Genomic DNA, 20032 nt, shown 5'->3' on the forward strand with positions numbered 1-20032 from the left:
TTATTTACAGTATTTTAAAAAATAATGCAGTTGATTAGAACTTTTATAGAGGATTCATTTATTTATATTTTTATACTCTACTGCTGGTATATCAATATTAATGAGACTTTTTCTGTTGTCATAAACATAATTGCATTTCCTTGCTTGTATTTTCAAAATAGCTTTATCATTCACAATAAAGACACTTTTTTTAACAACGCTACAAGAAGTAGAATTGTTCATCATATTTTACAAAGGGTGAAATATGAAGAAGGAAAAAATAAAATTGGTAAGTGTGGGACTTCTGCAAAGGTTACTCCATTTTAACCTTTCCTTCTAGAATAGAGTTAAGAAATGCTGCAGCAGTAATATTATTTCTTGATATGATTGTTAGCTACCAGAAATTGCTCCTTCCTCTTGTACCTTTAAATTCAGTAATATGCTTCAGAAAAAAATATTAAAATGTGTGTGGGCCATTTGTAAGTTATATCTTATCATGCTGGCACTTTTAAAAAAATAATCTTGCTGCCCACTTTTTGAATACGCAGTCTTATTATATTGACTGATTGATTCATGGGTGGAATATATTATATTCATTCCAGCCTTACCTGTTATATGTTAAATATTTCTGTTTCTAGGTCTCAATCGGTTGCTTACTAATGGCTCCTATGAAGCTGCATTTCCTCTTCATGAGGTATTCTTTCTGTTTTATTTTTCGTAAGTCCAATTGCTTCCCACCATTATTGTCAGTCCATTAATTCTAATTTTCACTATATTACTGGGGGAGTCTAGCAAAGTCTTTCTCATAAGAACAAATGAAACAAAATGCAATTTCAGTTTCTTTTCTAGAAATACTTGCCTTTGAAATTCACAACAAATCATGACAAAAAACCCACAAAGACAGAGTAATTTAAAGGTTTAAATTTATATTTCTGAATATGATGTTCATAACAGGTGACTTACGGTTTTTTAAGTAAAAAACAATGAACAATAGAATGAAAGAATATAAATACAGGACCATCAGTGGAAATTTCAAAGGAGTGGTGTTACTTGCTCATTTTGTTCCCACAGGAACAAACCTTTGCAATCAATCTATGAATTTACCCATGTATATTCCTGTTCTGCTTTTTCTCCTGATGAAATAAAAGACACTTGAGTCAGAATAGGTTATTCTGATTCTTGCTTAACTGAAATTCTGGAAGAAATAACTCCAGCAAGTACAAGATTTATATAGGCAGGCCAGGGTAACAAAGTAACAATGCAAAATCATAGCCACATTAATAAATCAATAATAGCAATAACCCAATATACTACAATTCCCAATCCTTGGACCTGCTGCATATTTGTCTAGGATAGGTGCATGTTTGCACATGCAAGACAGCTGTTCTGTATGCATGTAGCTAAATATCCATTTTGTATAATTGCTAGACAAAATTACATGTTTTAAGAGAAATGGAACTTCAGAAGAAGTTTTCTACACATATATAATAACTGTAGTACTTTTTCTTTTTGACTAACTTCTGTAGTATGTATAACTTTGCTATGAAATATAAAATTCAGCCTTTCCTTTTCAACACTGCATTTATCTTAACACTGAGTTAAGATTTGGGGCTGAACAAGGGGAAAAAACAAGCAGTATTCTTACAAAGGAAGCTGTAAAATTTATGTTTGCTTCTTTGAAATATGGGGTTTACTCAGATATGGGCTCCATTGTGTTCAGTAAGGTATTATCAGATAATTGTATATAGGTTTGTAGTCTCTTTCTTATGTTTCTGAGATAAAGTAGATCCCAAGTTAAGAATCATAATTTGAGTAATAACAGGTAACTTCAGTGATAAATAATGCTAAGTTCCTCTTTATGAATTTGGTGCTCTGACATATCATTATCCATGGATACTTATGTATATTTATTTATTAATTTTTCTTTATTTATTTATATTTTAGGGTAGTTACAAAAGTAAAAATTCCATAAGAACTCATGGGGCAGAAAACCACAGGCATCTGCTTTATGAGTGCTGGGCCTCGTGGGGAGCTTGGTATAAATACCAACCTTTGGATCTTATACGGTAAAATCTTTTAAAAATCAGTATGTATTGGGAATGTATAGGAAACCTAAAATACTGAAATATCTTTTGAGATTTTATTTCAGTTGATTAGTTTATTGTCTCATTTGAGCTTTTGATATTCTCAATATGTATTTGAAACTCTCAGGGGCTCTTGTGAGTGTCAGGACACTAATCTGCCCTGTTACCTTTTCACTAATTGGGTTTACCAGATCATATTTAAGTCACATTGCTGAAAAATATGTCCTGGTGCTGCTTTCTCTGGCAACAAAACTGAAGTCTTACATCTGCATATTGACATCATATCAAAGATGATGTAATAGGTCATTACACATTTTTCTGATATATCAAACTGATAGTTAACATGGTAAATTCTATCTAGGAAGGCCTCCTCTGACAGATATTGCTTCTTGTGAGAACTGTGACATTAAGATACGTATATGAGAACTGATTCCTGAAAGCCTTTAGCACATACTATATTAGTGCAATGAAGAATTTCAAACAGTTTACAGTGAGTGTACAGCAGAAGCACAGGAAACAATGCAAGTTCAATTAAATATCTGCACGGAGTGTATGACTCTTTCCAGCCATTCAGAGAGAGTTCTACTTACTTCCCTTTGTTCTGTACAGTCATTCATGCTGAACTAGACCACTGATTAAAGTGATCTTTGTGCTGCTAGATAATTCTGACAGGGCTGACCAGTGGAGAAGACAACCTAAGGAGACTTTGCTCATGGCTACTGCATCCAGCTCTACAAAAGCTTATTTAGGGATTCTCAAGTCTTCTAGCCCTAGGATCCAGTTGAATTTCTGAAATCACCTGTATAAAATGGCAAATGCCTACAGTGGCAAGTAGTGGAGTGCAATAATCCACCTAGAGCAATACTGAGATTCAGAGGGGCCCCTGTATCCATAGAAACACTGTCTTATGTGACAAATTTTGCTATGCAAATTAGTCCTAAAGATCTTGAGGCAGCAAAGTGAGAAGCAGTATTGCCAAAGCATGCATTTCAAGCCCTCATGGGAAATTGAAATTATCTCATGAAAATAATGTTTTCTTTATTTTTAATACTTCTGGGCATTGAGTGGCAAAACTGCATTGTCATATCTATCAAAACAAGATTGGATGAATGAAGAGGCAGAACTATTGACATTATTATATATAAGGACTGGTCTGAATATTACTCCACTAGTGATAATTGATTTTTGAAACAAGTGGCATTGTGATATTCAATATTGCTTACTTAGCTGCACTGATATATGCAACTGCACCAATAAAACAGCAATATTCTTTTAAAAATAAGGATGTGGGGATGAGATCTTATTCATACATGGGACGTTCACACGTTTCTGGGCCTAAATTAAGGCTGGTGTCATTTTGCTTTGGAAGCACTGCATCACTGGTATTTTTAATCACTGGGTTTCCAAATCTAACTATAGTTCAGGGTAGTCCAGGAAAATCATTTTATATTAAGAACCAATATTAAATTCTATTTCAAAAATGCTAATAATGCTGTTGCTTTTGTGTTTTTGAACAGGCGGTATTTTGGTGAGAAAATTGGTCTGTATTTCGCCTGGTTAGGCTGGTATACAGGAATGCTCTTTCCAGCTGCCTTCATTGGACTGTTTGTCTTTTTATACGGAGTAGCCACACTGAACTACTGCCAAGTCAGGTGAAGTCAAGCTGTTTATTTTATTAAGAAAACATTGTATATATTCCTGTGCTGATTGCCAAAATAATTGCATTAATTGCTACTTTTTTATTTTTAAAAAATCGCTATATCCTCCTAATTGGGTTATGTTTAATTTTTCTTTAGACTCAGAAGATGGTTGATAATATCTTTATGAATAGGTTGGAAGGTGGTGGCACTGCTAAAGGGCTTGCCCTCCTAAGAGATATGTTGATTTCTTTCTTTCTATGTATGATTTATTTTAATAATCTCTACTTACCTCCACTTCCTCTTTCTGATCTATTATATATCGCTGTTCTGCTCCTGCAGTATGGAAAGCTTCTACTTTTTTTTCCTGCTGTACACGTGAATCTTAAATTATTTTGAATGGGCAACCATACAATATTTTGCATCTGCTGACAGACTTTGCATAGCTATCCCTATGTCAGAAAAATCCTATTATTTGTTTAACAGGCCTTTACCCAATCCAACACTAATCACTGTATCATTCTGCCTCTCAAACATTGATTTATTGATTTAACTTCATGATAATAATCATAAATTCCATGTGTTCATTTTCTGTGAAAAAAAATTTACACAGCTATTTTCCTGTTCCAACACTTACATAACTTAATCTATTAACAAAATTAATCAGAAACCTTTTTTCTCTCCCTTCTCTGCTCCTATCTTACCCTCTGCCTATGTCTCTTTATCCTACTTCTATGTCCCCATACCCTCTATTATTTACTCAGATGCTTTAATTAATTTAGGTTGTTCCTTTATTAGCCAAAGTGATTTCCATTAATAAAATGGGGCAAATATTTTCTAGAATATTCTGTAAATGATAAATGGTTAATTCCTTAACAGTCAAGAGTCAAAATGCATTACACGCTATGGATTGATTCACTTGTTTCATCATTCCGATTTATTTGTTCTGTATGCAATTTTCTTTGGTAAAATAAGGTTTTTTTCGTGTTCTGACTTGTAATGATGCTTATCTTGGTAACAAATTATGGCCTCCCAGAGTGTCACTTGTATTAAGATGGAATGTTAAAGGTTTTTATACAGGCTAAAGTATTCTAAAAGTCCTAAATAATGAAAGTTAACCATCCCAGGAGAATTTAATACAATCATTTCAATGAGAGAGACAAAGGAAAAAGTCTAAAGAAACTTTGGAAAGCAAAAATGTAGTATCATTGCTTCTTGTCACAGCAAAGAAGGCAGGAAGTTTAAAGATGCCCCAGTTATGTCTCTCCCATCACTCCTGTCTGTGGCATAGGGAAGCATCTCAAGGTTCTGCAAAAGAAATATATTTTTAGGGAAGCTAGTCAATGAGGGAATAGTATCATCTAATGTGTAACGTTCATAGATGGGAATTGGTATATAAATGTGAAGAAGATTGTACACCTGTTGAATTTAATGTGTTGAACTATTGATTGATGCACCTTTAAATTAACTTTGAGCCAAAAAGAAACCATTTTATTGGTGCAGTTATTACAGAAAAAGCCACCTTTTCTTTCTTTTTTCATTAGTGTCTAAATAATGGTAGTATTCTGAAGTATACTAGTTAGAACTTGAGTTAGTAATTATTATCTCTTCTCTTTTTCAGTAAAGAAATCTGCCAGGCTACAGAGATTATTATGTGTCCGATTTGTGATAAATACTGTCCCTTCATGAGGTTGTCAGATAGCTGCATGTATGCCAAGGTAAAAATAAATACTGCTTTTCTTTTTCCAGCAATAGTTTAAAAAATATATATATTCTAAATAATCTAAAAACATTACTTGCATTTAAAAAAAAATTGAACAGATATTTAATTTAAGCCTGTGCAGTTGAATGTAACACCTTCAAAGAGCTTGCATCTTAAGGTGTTAAAATATTAAGCATATTAAAATAGTAAAAAAAAAAAAAGGATTTGCTATGTATATGGTTGCTGATAGATAAATACAATGAGAGAAGAATAAGGAGAGGTCAGCAAGCTATTAATGTCTACAGGTCACTATGGTTCAGTAAGATATTTTACTTACCATTCTTTGGAGAAGTTCTATGGTAGATGGTATAGCTCAGTTACCAGTAGATAGAAAACTTTCCCTAAGAAGAGCTTGTGTTCTTAACATTTACACTAAGGACCACTGAACTTTAAACAGATTTCCTAAGCAGAATAGATAGAAATAAAAATTGATATAGATAGGACTATGCTATGTTTACAAATCAGAAAACAAATAACGTGAATTAAGAAAAATTAAATGAATTTACATTACAATTATTTTTCTCCAGGTAACACATCTTTTTGACAATGGAGCAACTGTTTTTTTTGCTGTTTTCATGGCAGTGTGGGGTAAGTGATGTTTAGGGAATAATGTCAACTTAATTGTGTTTAAAATAACTACATGAAAAATCTGCTTAACTTCAGCAGACTTAGCTCAGTGATATGAAAATCTTAATAAATGATTTCATCCTTTTGTCATGTAAAAGAATCCCACTGAACACATTATGAATTTTAATTGCATGGCTGTACAATTTCCTGAAACAGATTAAAAGATTAAAAGTCATAAAAAGATGCCCTTGAATCAAGCTTGGTTCCTGGGAATTATGTGGACACTTCTGGGCAGCTTTCCAGGCTTCAGGATAGAAGTCATTCACTATGGACTTTTTCTGAGATGTTTTTTCTACTCCTAGTGTAGTATACAGTACAGATATAGGTTTGTTAATCAGGTCCAACTCTACTTATCTTCTGAGCCCAGTTAGGGTTAGCTACATACTGTTACTTCTTTTGACAATATAGAGCAGTGTTTCTCAACCTTGGCAGCTTGAAGATGTGTGGACTTCAACTCCCAGAATTCCCCAGCCAACATGCTCGCTAGGAAATTCTGGGAGTTGAAGTCCACACATCTTCATGTTGCCATGGTTGAGAAACACTGATAAAGAGTAACCTGTGGGGAAGAATTGCATTAAGCACCAGCAAAATATATTGCAGGTATATGATAATGACGCATAGGACAATCTTGTAGCTGTCAACCAAGTCCATCAGTTCAGAGATTGTTTGGAAACCTATATTTGTATGTACTTTTTCTCCCCTCTTCTGTCCTTTAAAAGTAAATACTTCTGTTTTTACTGCCCCTCATATTTGAAAGTAAGTAGGAACAGTAAGATTTTAAAGTCTTATCTTTTTTTTTTTAATTCAAAACAAAAGAATTTTTCCATGGGAAGGATTCTTTATAATTAATTTCAAAATCTTATTTCAAATTTATCTGGACCCTTAGTCCATTTATAACTTTCTAAAATCAAAGGTTTAATTACTCTTTTGCTGTTTATTCCAGAAAAAAAAATTAAGTCCTTAAACTTGTTTTAAAACTTCTTTCGCTAAGGATTTAGACTGGATAAGTGTTGTAAAACTTGTCGATCCAAAGGTTCCTAATAGCTGAAAAGCAGTTAACAAGTAATTCCATAAATGATTAGAAAAGGAAGTATGCGAACCCAGTGTCCTTTCAAAAGGCGCCGACCTCGGTTTGAGCAAGATGGCTTTCCCTCATCTCCCAGAGCTCTAAAGCTGCTGGAAATCACTGTCTTGCAGTCTCCTCATGAGGAGCAGCTGTCTGGAGCACTTGTGGGTGATCTCAAGTCCTCTCCTTGTCCAGAGAGGAATTATGAAGAGCCAGTCTAACTTGCTGGCTCTTCATTCCGCCACGGTTGTCGGCTCCGCTTTTTACAGAGATGTCTTCAGTTTGCCATTTCTTCCCTGGAGGTCAGTATAGGACAGCAAGATAACTGCAAGTTTTTTTCTGTTATTAGGAGACATAATAGAAGCATGCCACATAATTAAACTGTAGATTGGAAAGGTATGATCTTTTCAGATTCTTTGTAATCCAGATGGGCAGCAATGAACAGAATGCACTATTATCTGTCATTCTCCACTTAAATTCTTGCATTAAAAACATATGTTAGAAAGATGTATCCAAAAGTAGGTTTGTATTTGGGAAAGTAACATAAAAACATTTTTGTTGGCACATTAGAACAAGTCTTATACAAAGCTCCATATATTAAGATGAAATATGAATAACGCTCTATAGGATTTTTCCCACAGATTTTTTTAAGTGCAAAACAAAATTGACAAAAGACAAAATAATATGTGGAAACGTGTTACACTGACCTTGACGAGGTTTATATTGATTCACATATTCCTATCTATATATTCTTACTATGATATCAGTTACAATAGATTTCCATGCTTTATCTTCAGGGAGCCTTCCAGCTTGAATCTCTGCCAAAAAATACCTAAGTCACGCAACAGGACCAAATTATATATTGCACAAACCATTTTTTTTTCTTTTTCATTCTTTTCAACCCAGCAAAGTGTTGGAAAGAAATTATGTGAAGGGGCTCAGTACTATGTCTGTATGTCTATATGTGGCTCTCAGCAGAATATCTCTCTGAACAGGACCAAATTTGGCGTGAGGGTAATAGCCAGCAAAAGAAAGACTGACTTTGAAAATGGGCTAGATCTGGCCAGGGCTGCAGAGAAAAGATAATTTTTAAAAATCCCCCATTCATCCTTATGAGAGAGGAAGCCGGGCAGCAGCTTGGAAGTCTTAAGCCCCATCCTGGGTTTCCCAGGGAAAACTGAAATTCACAGACACAGCACAAGGGGAAAACAGAAACAGACACATACACCTAGAAGCTACCTACCTACCTACCTACCTACCTCTGTGTGTGTGTGTGTGTGTGTATAAACATACATATGTACATACACATACACACACAAACCCACCCTCATTAGCTCCTGGAGAGAACGTGCACACAGGTATAGCATGCTGCTTCATATTGGAAAGAATTTCAGAAGCCACGGTTGGCATGCTTTCCCTTCATTGCTTAAAACATCAGCTTAAAACTGGCCAATTTCTTTTTCCAAGAAAATGCAACCAAGAGGAACTCAATTCAGGCTGGGATTATGGCATATAAGAATGAACCCTTTTCCTCCTTCCTTCCAGTTTCCTACCATATGCTGTTTCGGTGCCTGCTGGTTGCTCCCAGGTACAGTGATATATGTAATAAGTACCATTATAAGAGAAATAGCAGCTTAGGAGACATGAGTTGGGGCAATGACAAGGGTTACACTTTCATCCCCGTTTGACACAATCTGGAATTACTATTATTATCCAAAAAGGGCTCTACATCCATCCTAACCCAAGGTCTGGGGGAATAACCAGGCTTGGTTATTCTTGAACATCATCAATATGGGTGGGAGCCATATGAATGTCGAGGTGGGGGGGATGCTGTTCCTAGCAGCAGGAACTACTTGCCTGAGAAAAACAATCTGAGCAATACAAAGCGTTCTGTGCAAACTGAGAATTCTGTCCTGCTGTATTCGTTTATAGGACTGGCGAAGACATTTTCTTTTTGGGAAAGTTTGTCACTAAACAACGAATTCTAAACTTCTAGAGAAATGCTAAGATTCAAAATAAAAACCTTGGTTCCACAGAGAAGACTGGGAGTCAGCTTCCTTCCATTCTTCAATATACCATGATTTAAATGGTATAGTCTTAACACTGTTTTATACATGTAAATAACAATTTTGTATTCTAGGAGTCGAAAGTGACTTGATGGTGCATAATTAATCAGTCAATTAAGAATGTTTCAGAAAATACCTGTCCATCATGCTCATGCTTCAAAATAATTGCTTTCCTCAACTCAAATTAACAATACATTTTTAGTATATTGCACTTGTTACAGTATAACCTTTGCTACTCATTCAGCGCTCTACCAATGCAGTCCACCTGTTGGTGGCGGTGTTAATAGTCTTAGATTTATATTAGGAAAAGTAGCAAATGTTAATATCTTTTGAAATATTATGGCTGTTTCTTTTAGTTAACCAGCTGGATTAAAGGCACTACTGAATTTGAGTAAACTTATTTCTGTCTAATAATAATACCTGTCTGATGTGCAAAGTTATACAAACTTACTCATTTTGTATAACTTACCACATCAGACAGATGATGGTGATGATGATATCAGAAACAATTTTTGTTCTTGAAATGTCAGCGCTATACATTGGTAGGGGAAGGGTTGTGTTCAGGAGGAGAGAACCACACTTTGCTTGTGGTCCCACGTTTGACCTGTGCATGTCCAATTAGAGCTGAGTGTTCTCTACCGCTACCCTTCTGAGTCAGTCAATACTGAACTAGCTGTACCAAGAGAGTAACCTGGGTAAAACAGCTTCCTATATTGTTCATTTCCTACATTTCCCAAGAATGGAGGACACTAAAATACTAGTGCTAAGAAGCTTAGAGAACATTCCTCTTTCTGTGATTTTTCCATTACATGCTACACATTGCCATTTAGTATTTGGTGAAACATTTTTTAACATAGTAACCACATTAATCAGAGGGATTGATATGCAGGTTCTCGCTGCAAAGGAGAAATACAGAGCTTCAATAATATGACCAGATATATTTTTCCTTCTATTTTTCCGCTGTAGCCACTGTTTTTTTGGAATTTTGGAAAAGAAGACGAGCAGTAATTGCTTATGACTGGGATTTGATTGACTGGGAAGAAGAGGAGGTGTGTATAGATAACTTGTCACAATTTTAACCGGTGTACTTAACAGACCCAGTCAGTTGTAATATAAACCAAAATTACTGAAAATGGTTCCCTGCCACATAGAATGTAAGAGTTTGTTTCCCTGCATTTCTTTTAGCTCTTCTAGTTTGTGTTATTTTAGCTGAGTCACTGTCATAGCAGAAGACCCAAATCAGTCAAGCACTTCTGAAAATAAAATGATTGGCAGCTGTAAAAAAACAAGGCCAAGCAATGTTGAGGAATCTGATGCCCATTTCTTGCTGAAAAGGCAAACTCATGTAACAGTTTGGACAATCAATCATTCTATAGCAAGTTTAGAGTAAGCATTGGGGCTATGCACAGGCCTTTCCCTTACCTCCTTTCATGGTAGCTTCAGCACTTTGATCCTAGTTTATTTAAACTAGACTTCCTTATTACATCCAAATTGGGCTCTCTGATTTAATGTCCATTTCTTAAAAGGAATTTTAAATTACAATCTATTATCCTAATTTGTAATTGGAGATTAACTGGAGTTCCCCATTTTTGAATGGAACAGGAACTCTGGTTAAGTAGACCAGCATTAAAGCAGCTGCCTTACACAGGTGTGGAGTGGGGAGGGGAGAGGCAGAAGAAAGAGAAATGTGCAGGGCCAATACTCATTCTTTACTTGCTGCGTCATGATTTTGCAGATCAGAATTCTTATGTCATTTGGACCGCACCATTTCATAGTAGGAACACACACAACTGACAGCTTCTCCATGGCAAATGTATGTGAATATACATGCGTACATGTGCTCACATTGTGCTTGCATGTGCTGGTAAGAGAAAAACCAAAATCTTCTGCTTGCTGATGCACTTGAGGCGTCAAAACTATCAAAGAATTTGATCTGTGGCAACTTGATACACATGTTCACTTCTGGATTAAAAAATCCTTTTCTCAATAAGTAAGAACTTTGCTCTCAGAAGCAGAAAAGCAAAGTCTCTAATGAGCTATCATCTTTTTCTCTGACTTAAATATAGAAATTAAGCATTTTTTCAAGCTTGTATTAATTACTAATATCTGTTCTCAATTCTCCTATCTTATTAGGCTTAGCATATTAACATTTTGTTGGTGTAATCTTTTGAATCTCCATTTTATACATATTTAAATAGCACTGTTCACAAAAATGAATTGATTCAATAATGTATTTGTGGCAAAATATAATTTTTAGTTGCAGATATTAAGATAACAGTGTAGTTTCTCTTACTGACAGCAAACCAATCCAGATTTTTTTCCAAGAAAATAAGGGCCTAATTACACAGTGTGTCAACTGCATGGTTTGTAGATACATGAAGGGATGTGTAAAATGTGATTATGTGTGCATTTGGAGTTCTTTTGGTATCACAGCATTCATAAAAGAAAGATTGAACCCTTCAGTCCCCATATGAGAACCAGGTCAGCACTCTGCTTGGAGTGGTAATTGGCCAATATGTTAGTTTCCCAGAGGCGATACCAAACATCAGTGTTATCTTAGGCCATCTAAGAAGGTAACCCCCATTATGGAATCAAGCAAAGCAGCAGCTCAGAATCAGCTCCCATAAGCACAGCTGTTGGGTAAAAGAAGTCTCAGATGTCATAGAAAGAAGAGAGTGCAATGAATGAGTCATAGTGGCAAAAAGTAGCAGCAGGGCCAAGGATGCTTATCTTAGTAGGTCAAGCAGTCCAGACAGCTGAGGACAGCTCATATAGGGTCCTTCTGTGATTCTAGGTTCTCTATTGGTGCCCAACCACATGGATTTCTTTCTGGCATAGCTGCAAATCACTTCGTTAACACATCATAGTTAACCTTCTACTGTCATGTTTTGGTGGTGAAAGGCCACAAGAGGGAGGAAATAGTAATTTTCCTGAATTTTGAAGAATCTTCCTATACTGTACTGCCAAAAACTAAAGGAATCCTATAGCTTTGTAAAGAGATCTGCCACCTCTCCCTGAAGAACTGCAGTAGCTTTTTATTAGTTTCTTAGCAATCCTTTAAAATATTTTTAACATCTCTGCCTATTGGCCAGATTGAATGAAATAATGTACTAATAAAAACTTTATAACATTATTAAAAGCTTGAGCTCTCTAGACAATTATATCTAATTCTTTTTAAAATTCTTCATATTATATTCTTTAGGAAGAAATACGCCCCCAGTTTGAAGCCAAGTACTCCAAGAAAGAGAGAATGAATCCTATATCTGGAAAACCTGAGCCTTATCAAGCATTTGCAGATAAATGCAGCAGAATTATTGTTTCTGCATCTGGAATATTTTTTATGGTTTGAAAATTTTAATTCATTTCATTTTTCCTGAAAACTAGATTTTTAAAATGTCAGTAAAATGGAGAGAGTGTATATTTTACAGCACCATTAAGCCACCTTGGTTTTTGGTTTTTGTTTGTTTTCCTCTTTAAAATTATTTGTGTTACAGAGTATTTACATTCTAGAAATATAAAGGGATTTAAAGTAATATTCAGTAATATTATTACTGAAACACTTATTTGCTATCATGTTTAATTAAAATGAAATTTAGGAGTGATCAACTTAAAAATGAAAATGAAACATAACTCTAGCATGTTTTTTAAAAAGCTCTGACAAGGGAAATCTGTTACAGGAAAGTGTTATTTTCTAATATTAATGCAGATTAATTCATGGTATTGTGTGATATGTTTGTGTTCTCCAGGCATACATGCTATTGATTCTGTTTTTTTTTTAAAAAAGGAAAGCCTATTCCCAGAATCCAAGCTGATATTGAATGCAAAATTCAGATTTACTATTTTTTAGAGTAGAATCAATTATATATTATGTGAACTTGACTGTCAAGCTATCTAAACACTTACATGAATGAGTGTTGGCTGGAGAGGGGAGGGGCAAGGTGGGACAAATGACAACACAACTAATGACATAATTACATAATGATTATGGCCTTGTGTCAGAGTATCTGATACAAGTAATCACAGCATTCATGCCATGACATCATCACACGCATATCATTTGGCATCATCATAGTTTCCTGCAGATGCCACTGCTTGCATAAGGTAATTGTAATGTTTGTGGTAGGGAGGTCTATTCACTTTTGAATATATTCATGTGAAGGGGAAAAAAACCTTATAACTTTAGTAGCTCTAGATTTCAAAACAATGAATCATGTAGGCTAGATAAACAGTTTTCCTCAGGGCTGTTATTTATCTGAGCTTAACTTTATCTTATAATTGATAGCCTGAAAATTATTGTTCAACATTTAATTCAAAGTTAATTAAAATTTATTATTTTTTTAAATGTATTTTCCAAATATTGAAAATATGTCTGTTTCAAACAGCTGAACTTCGTTTTATAGAGGCCATTCAGTATTAAAATAAATGGAACCAGCCTTTATTTTACAGTACAGGGAATTGAATGTTACTATGAGTTGTTCCTGTTCTATAAGAACTAAGGACTTTTCAAAAGCCAAGGGGTGTTATTAGCTGCTTTCATTTGGCTTTCACTTGCTTCTTCTGATCTATTAAAAAATGAAGCTCAGTGAAATATTATTTCCTTGCTTTTGTTGATTATCTCCTATATTTTCAATAATAACGGTGTCTATCAAATAAGTGCTTCAATATCTGTAGGTCCCAAAGCACTCTATAATTATTCTGTGTTGTGCCTATTCCAAGAATTGGACATCCACATTTATGGCAATGGTCCTTGCTTCATTCTCTCAGTTCTCATCTGAGACTTGAGTTCTTTTTTTACTGTTGCATATCAGTGTTAATTGACTTTTTTGAGAAGAAGGGTTCATCATAATAGGTTGTGTTCTTGTAATAAAATCTCACTTTAGCAGAGCAATTAAGCAAATTTCTTTATCTCTTTTAATCAGAGAAGCAATTAAGAAACCATTAGTTTAATTGCTTTTCTGAACCTGAGCCTAACTGAATCCTTCAGAGAAAGACTAGAGAAAACTGCCAGCCATTGGATATGATGCAAGGTTAAGTAACTTCACTGAGAGAGAAGAGGGAGAAATCCTCTGTGCCCATTCAGGGCTGCAAAATGTTGCTTACTATAATAGTTTTATCTCTAGGTGAAATTGTCAAATATTGCCAAGTAAGCCTGAATATCAAATTTCTTCTGGATGGCTGCCTGGGAAGAAAAATAATGTTCGTAGAAAAATATGAGATCCAGTAATAAATCTGAACAAGATTCATGAATATTACATGTAATTCATTTTAAAAAGTTCTGCAGTATAATTCTCCTCTTCCAAAGTATTGTCACTTATATTTGCCAGGGAAGGAAATGTTGAGCAACCTGGACTTCCTTATATCTTATTCCCCTGTTCCCATTGCTTCCAACTGGCAAGCTGATGTAGCGATGGGGTTATCCTGGGGCCCTCTAGAAAACAAATAGCATTTCAGTCTCATCGATCCAAAACTGCTAGGATCCCATCACAGCTTGGATTCCATCACCACCTGACACACTTCCCATCACTGCAGTTATGCCAGTGGAACTTTCCATAGTTGTAAGTAGATTGTCCAGATCTGATATTAACCTCTTCCAGAAGGGTGGGGTTCCTTTCTCTGCTGTGCCATGAGACTGTTCTGTTCATCACTTCATGTCTTAACTATTACATATATTTATATTTACTTATTTCTAAAACACCATTACTACAAGAAAAAAAGATCTACTTACTTTGTTATTTGATGTGACATGTACAGTATGTATGTGAGTAAAGCAGATGTATCCTTTTTTAGGATGGTACCTGGCATGCAGTTTTGGTTCATTTTTGCCTTGATGTGTTTTTGAATTATGATGCCTAGTTAATTCAGAGCATTTTTAATTTGATTAAAAATAAACTTAATAAAATAAGATAGTTGATTATTCAGCTAAATAGATAAATTTTAGCTAATAAAGATAACTTCACTGTTGAAAGCTATGCAAAAAAAATGCATGCTTTTATTTCTTTAAACATTATGGCTTTCTTCATGAAAAACAAATTCCTAATTTTTAAAAAGGTTTTTAAAACTTTTTATATAGTTCATTATATACATTAAAAATACATAAAAATACATTTAAAATGACTTAGAGTCAAATTTAAAATAATCCCTCCCAAATATACACTGGGTTTTTCCCTACATACAGTGTTTGTAACCTTCCCAGAATGGCTTTGTGCCTGCACAGCCACACACCATCAGTCCCACTGGACAGCATAGTGGATTAATTTCTGATCCTGTTGCATCACCAGTTGAACTGCTGGGAACACAATTTGCAATGTGAACACTAGGGCTACAAGGTGGCAATTTTGCTGTTGTGGGCTTCCCACCTTTCCCCCACCCCATATCTGAAAAGCAGTCATAAGTGGCTTCTGAAACAGAGCAAAGGAACAGGTTTGTCGTTCACCCTCCCAACAACAGAACCTTTTGTTGTCAGTCACCCGGGGAGGACACAGCATGAAGAAACAATAGAGACTGGGACTGAGATGCTGGCTCAATGTCAGTTTTTCTTCTCCTTCATTAGTCAGTTGGAGGAAGTGATGGTTGATTCATTGGAAGTTCTAGGCATTGGTGGTTAAAGTAAAGATAAGCCATTTAAAAATGATGGAAAAAATTTGGAGAACCAAAATCATGGCTGTATAGAAGTGTCCTTTATGTCATTTTTCCCTAATCCAGCCAATTTAATTACACATGGATGGCATCAATTTGGGGAACATTGCACAGTATAAAAGCAACTGCAAACATATGAGCTGATGTTAAAAGATCAGAAAGCCTGGCTTAAAGAGGACCTTCTCTTTTGTTGGAATCTCAAGGAAGCATAGATCTAGTAAAAATCTTTGAGGGATGGTATTCTATAAGAAAGACTCCACAGTGCACAAGCATAAAATTCTATTTTCCAAAAATTAAATTGCATAATTGACCCTGTTGGTCTGATACTTGGGCTCTTGAACATTTTTCTTGTCATGATACTGATAATAGGAAGAGATCACATTAAAATGAGGAAGCAAATCAGTGACAAATCCCCACATATCCCACGCCTCAATTCTTTTAAGAAAATCAGAGTACATTTGTAGATTACTTACTTGGATTTATTGTTCAATTCTTGAGAGCTACTGTACTGGTTTTAAGCTATACTATGTGTTCTTTCTACCACCCCTTTCTCAATTCCTTAGATCTGTGTGGTGATCGCCGCTGTTTTTGGCATTGTTATTTATCGTGTTGTGACTGTCAGCACTTTTGCTGCCTTTAAATGGGCTTTAATCAAGAATAACTCTCAGGTTGCAACAACTGGGACTGCAGTGTGCATCAATTTTTGCATCATCATGCTGCTGAATTTTGTAAGGAGGTTTTTTCACACCTTGATTAATTTCAATCTGTGTTTAGGTTGTTTCTTAGTTGTACTCAGATTTGTGTAACAGGGAATAGGCTTCTCAAAACTATAGCACAACTTAGCTTTTAATATATGGTAGTTTAGCCACAGTCTGTTTATATTTTTAAAAATTACTTATATAGATCTATTTTAGATGTCTTCACAAAATGTTTTACAAATGCATACACATACCACACACACAAAAAATAACGCCTTGCATCCTAAGAAGCATGAGTTGGAAATATGTTTAAATAAGGGGACCTCCACATTTCCTCTTCAGTGCACTTTCAAAGGGAGGGAGGGAAGGAGACATACTGTAAGACATAGGGCATTTTTACAATGTGAATGGACTATTTCTTCAGCAGCTCATTTTATTCAAGAGATGCAGACAATATTAAATATTTGACCAAAGAAAGGGCAGTGACTGAAAATTGTTTAAAATATAAAGTCACAGCCTTCCATTCCATTTAACTTGGTTTGGAAAAATAGTTTGGGAAAATAATGTTCTTCACTTTTTATTTTTTTTAAGCACAATTTACAATAAAAACTACATACAGTATCTTAATCAAAAGCATTCTCAAAGTTGAAAAGTCAGCTAATACCATCTCTTTTTTTAAGGTATGTAAAAAATTAGATATTAGCAGTGCAAATCCTATGTGAATCTAATAATACATTGATTGATTATGCAATCAGGACCAGAAATATTGGAACAATATAATGTTTTGGCATTTGACCTCTGTACACCATCACAATAAAGTTGAAAGGAAACACCCCCAGATGGGAGCAAAGTCAGGGCTTTCAGCTGTAATTCAAAAGGTTTGACAAAAGTGGAGCACTAACCATTCAGGAAGTACAACCAGTGGCATACATACCCACACGGCTCGTAAGTAATGGAAAAAATGGCTGACAAGCAGCTGCATAGCCAGATGTGGCCTGTTCCCTGGGTACCCCATGACCAATCATGCAGATAAAAGGCCTGGAGGTGGTTCTGAGTGTTATATTTGCATTTGGTAGCTGTTCACTGCAATTCTCAACATGAGGTCCAAAGAGGTGTCCATGTGAAGTGAAGGAGGCCATCATTAGGCTGAGAAAACAAAATAAACCCATCAGAGAGATAGCAAAACATTGGGAACAGCCAATACAACAGTTTGGAACATCCTGAAAAGGAATTAACTGGCAAGGTCAGCAACAGCAAAAGGCCTGGAAGACCACAGAAGACAACTACAGTAGATGACCGCAGAATTCTGCTTGTGGTGAAGAACCCTTTCACAACATCTAGCCAGGTCAAGAACGCTCTTGAGGAGGTAGGCATGTCATTGTCAACATCTATAGTCAAAAGATGGCTCTATGAATGTAAATACAGAGGCTTCACAACAAAGTGCAAACCACTGGTAATGCTCAAGAACAGAAAGGCCAGATTAGACTTTACCAGCAAACACCTAAAAAAGCCTGCCCAGTTCTGGAATAAGATTCTTTGGACTGATGAAACCAAGATTAACGTGTACCAGAATGATGGGAGGAGAAAGGTATGGAGAAGGAAAGGAACAGGTCATGATCGAAAACATACCACAGCATCTGTCAAACATGGTGGAGGCAGTGTTATGGCATGGGCATGTATGGCTGCCAATGGAACTGGTCACTGGTGTTTATTGATGACCTGACTCCTGATAAAAGCAGCAGGATGAATTCTGAAGTGTATAGGTAGGGCTATACTTTCTGCTCAGATTCAGCCAAATGCTGCCAAACTGATAGGACGCCACTTCATATTGCAGATGGATGATGAACCAAAACATACAGCAAAAGCTACCCAAGAGTTTCTCAAGGCAAAGAAATGGGATGTTCTTCAATGGCCAAGTCAGTCACCTGATCTCAACCCAATAGAGCATGCTTTTCACTTACTGAAGACAAGACTGAAGGCAGAAAGACCCACAAACAAGCAGCAGCAGAAGGCAGCTGCAATAAAGGCCTGGCAAAGCATCTCGAGGGAGGAAACTCAGCATTTGGTCATGTCCATGGGTTCTAGACTTCAGGCAGTCATTGACTGCAAAGGATTTTCATCCAGGTATTAAAGGCGATCCTTATGTTTGTCATGATGTTGGTTTGTTCCATTACTTATGAGCCACCAACGATGGAGGTGTGTGTATGCCAGTGGCTGTACTTCCTGAATGATTAGTGCTCCACTTTTGTCAAACCCCTTGAATTACAGCTGAAAGCCCTGACTTCACTCCCATCTGGGTGTGTTTCCTTTCAACTTCAATGTGGTGGTGTACAGAGGCCAAATGCCAAAACAGTTATCCAATATAACTGGGTCCTGACTGTATGCCATCAAACTGGTGTCAACTTCTAGCGACCACATACATTTTCTCTATACCATGAATATATTAGATATATGCTAAATTATCTGGAGAAACAAATATGGAAAATGGGCCATTTTATAAACAGTCTGCTAAACAGAAGAAATTGAACATTTTAGTGCATTTTACCAATTTTTGGATGAAATCACTGTTTCTTCTCAGATCAAGGCCATACAAATATTCGAGCAGGAATAAATTGCTCTTCTTTTCTGCTCCTACTTTATCTCCAATAATTGGAGTTTTAACTTTAAAAGAAAGCAGTTATTTGCATTTATAATAAATACAAAACATAAATAATTCAACTTTCAAATATCCCTGACCCAAGCCCTGGCTCAGTTGTTTTGAAATACAGATTTGTACAAACGTATACTAATATTGAATATCCAGAGTCGGGCATTAAAATGCTCTATCTAGCTCCCAAGGCATTTTTAAAAGAAAAGTAAGATTCTCCCTCTAAAGTTGTAATTATCACAGCTGGAATAGAGAAGCAAGGAATGAAGGCTGTAAGCAAGTAATGTTCATATTCTTTTAAGAAATCTGATTTATATATTACATTAAAATTATGGATCAATTTAGATGCTGTTTTTCATTTGTTGCAGTTGCATGAAAAGGTTGCCCTTTTTCTGACAAATTTAGGTAAGTAATGAAAGTGAAATAATATATTTCATGATCAACATACATCTTCATTTATTGCATAAATGAAGCTAACAGTATGCTGTATTATTTGTGTCTCTGTGTGACTGTATGTGTGTGTGTTCATCAAATCTACTATCCATCTGCCCATTCACCCAATTACCCATCCTACGGAGCAAGGATGCAAAGGAATAAGACCTGGAACAATTCCTTTTTCAGGTCTTGTAAAGCAGACAGTACTAAGCAAAGGAGGTAACTGCATAATACACTTGAACCCCTATGTAAGACAGTTTCATATATAGTATATCAAAAAGCTCTACTCACATGATTAGAATGGATTGCAACTGACTTTACCCTAAACTGCACAAAATAGGCTGTCAGAACTGGTTCTAAACCTGCACAGTCTATTTAAGAGCCATCAGTATGGG

At 35.6% G+C, this 20032-nt stretch overlaps 1 protein-coding gene across 1 annotated transcript in view; it reads left to right on the top strand.

Annotated features, from left to right (window-relative positions):
* ANO4 (anoctamin 4) overlaps positions 1-20032 on the top strand; it is a 63704-nt gene that overhangs the window by 25660 nt on the left and 18012 nt on the right. Inside the window, exons 8-17 of the mRNA XM_007439739.3 lie at positions 162-268; positions 618-673; positions 1924-2045; positions 3581-3715; positions 5322-5418; positions 5990-6050; positions 10188-10270; positions 12424-12564; positions 16421-16585; positions 19571-19607. Coding sequence (XP_007439801.2) covers positions 162-268; positions 618-673; positions 1924-2045; positions 3581-3715; positions 5322-5418; positions 5990-6050; positions 10188-10270; positions 12424-12564; positions 16421-16585; positions 19571-19607 — 1004 coding nt within the window. The remainder of the gene's footprint in view (positions 1-161; positions 269-617; positions 674-1923; positions 2046-3580; positions 3716-5321; positions 5419-5989; positions 6051-10187; positions 10271-12423; positions 12565-16420; positions 16586-19570; positions 19608-20032) is intronic.

Source organism: Python bivittatus, unplaced genomic scaffold, assembly GCF_059951505.1.
Source record: "Python bivittatus isolate LINGU-HERP-01145 unplaced genomic scaffold, Pbiv_v1 ctg000330_np1212, whole genome shotgun sequence".
Classification (NCBI taxonomy): Eukaryota; Metazoa; Chordata; class Lepidosauria; order Squamata; family Pythonidae; genus Python; species Python bivittatus.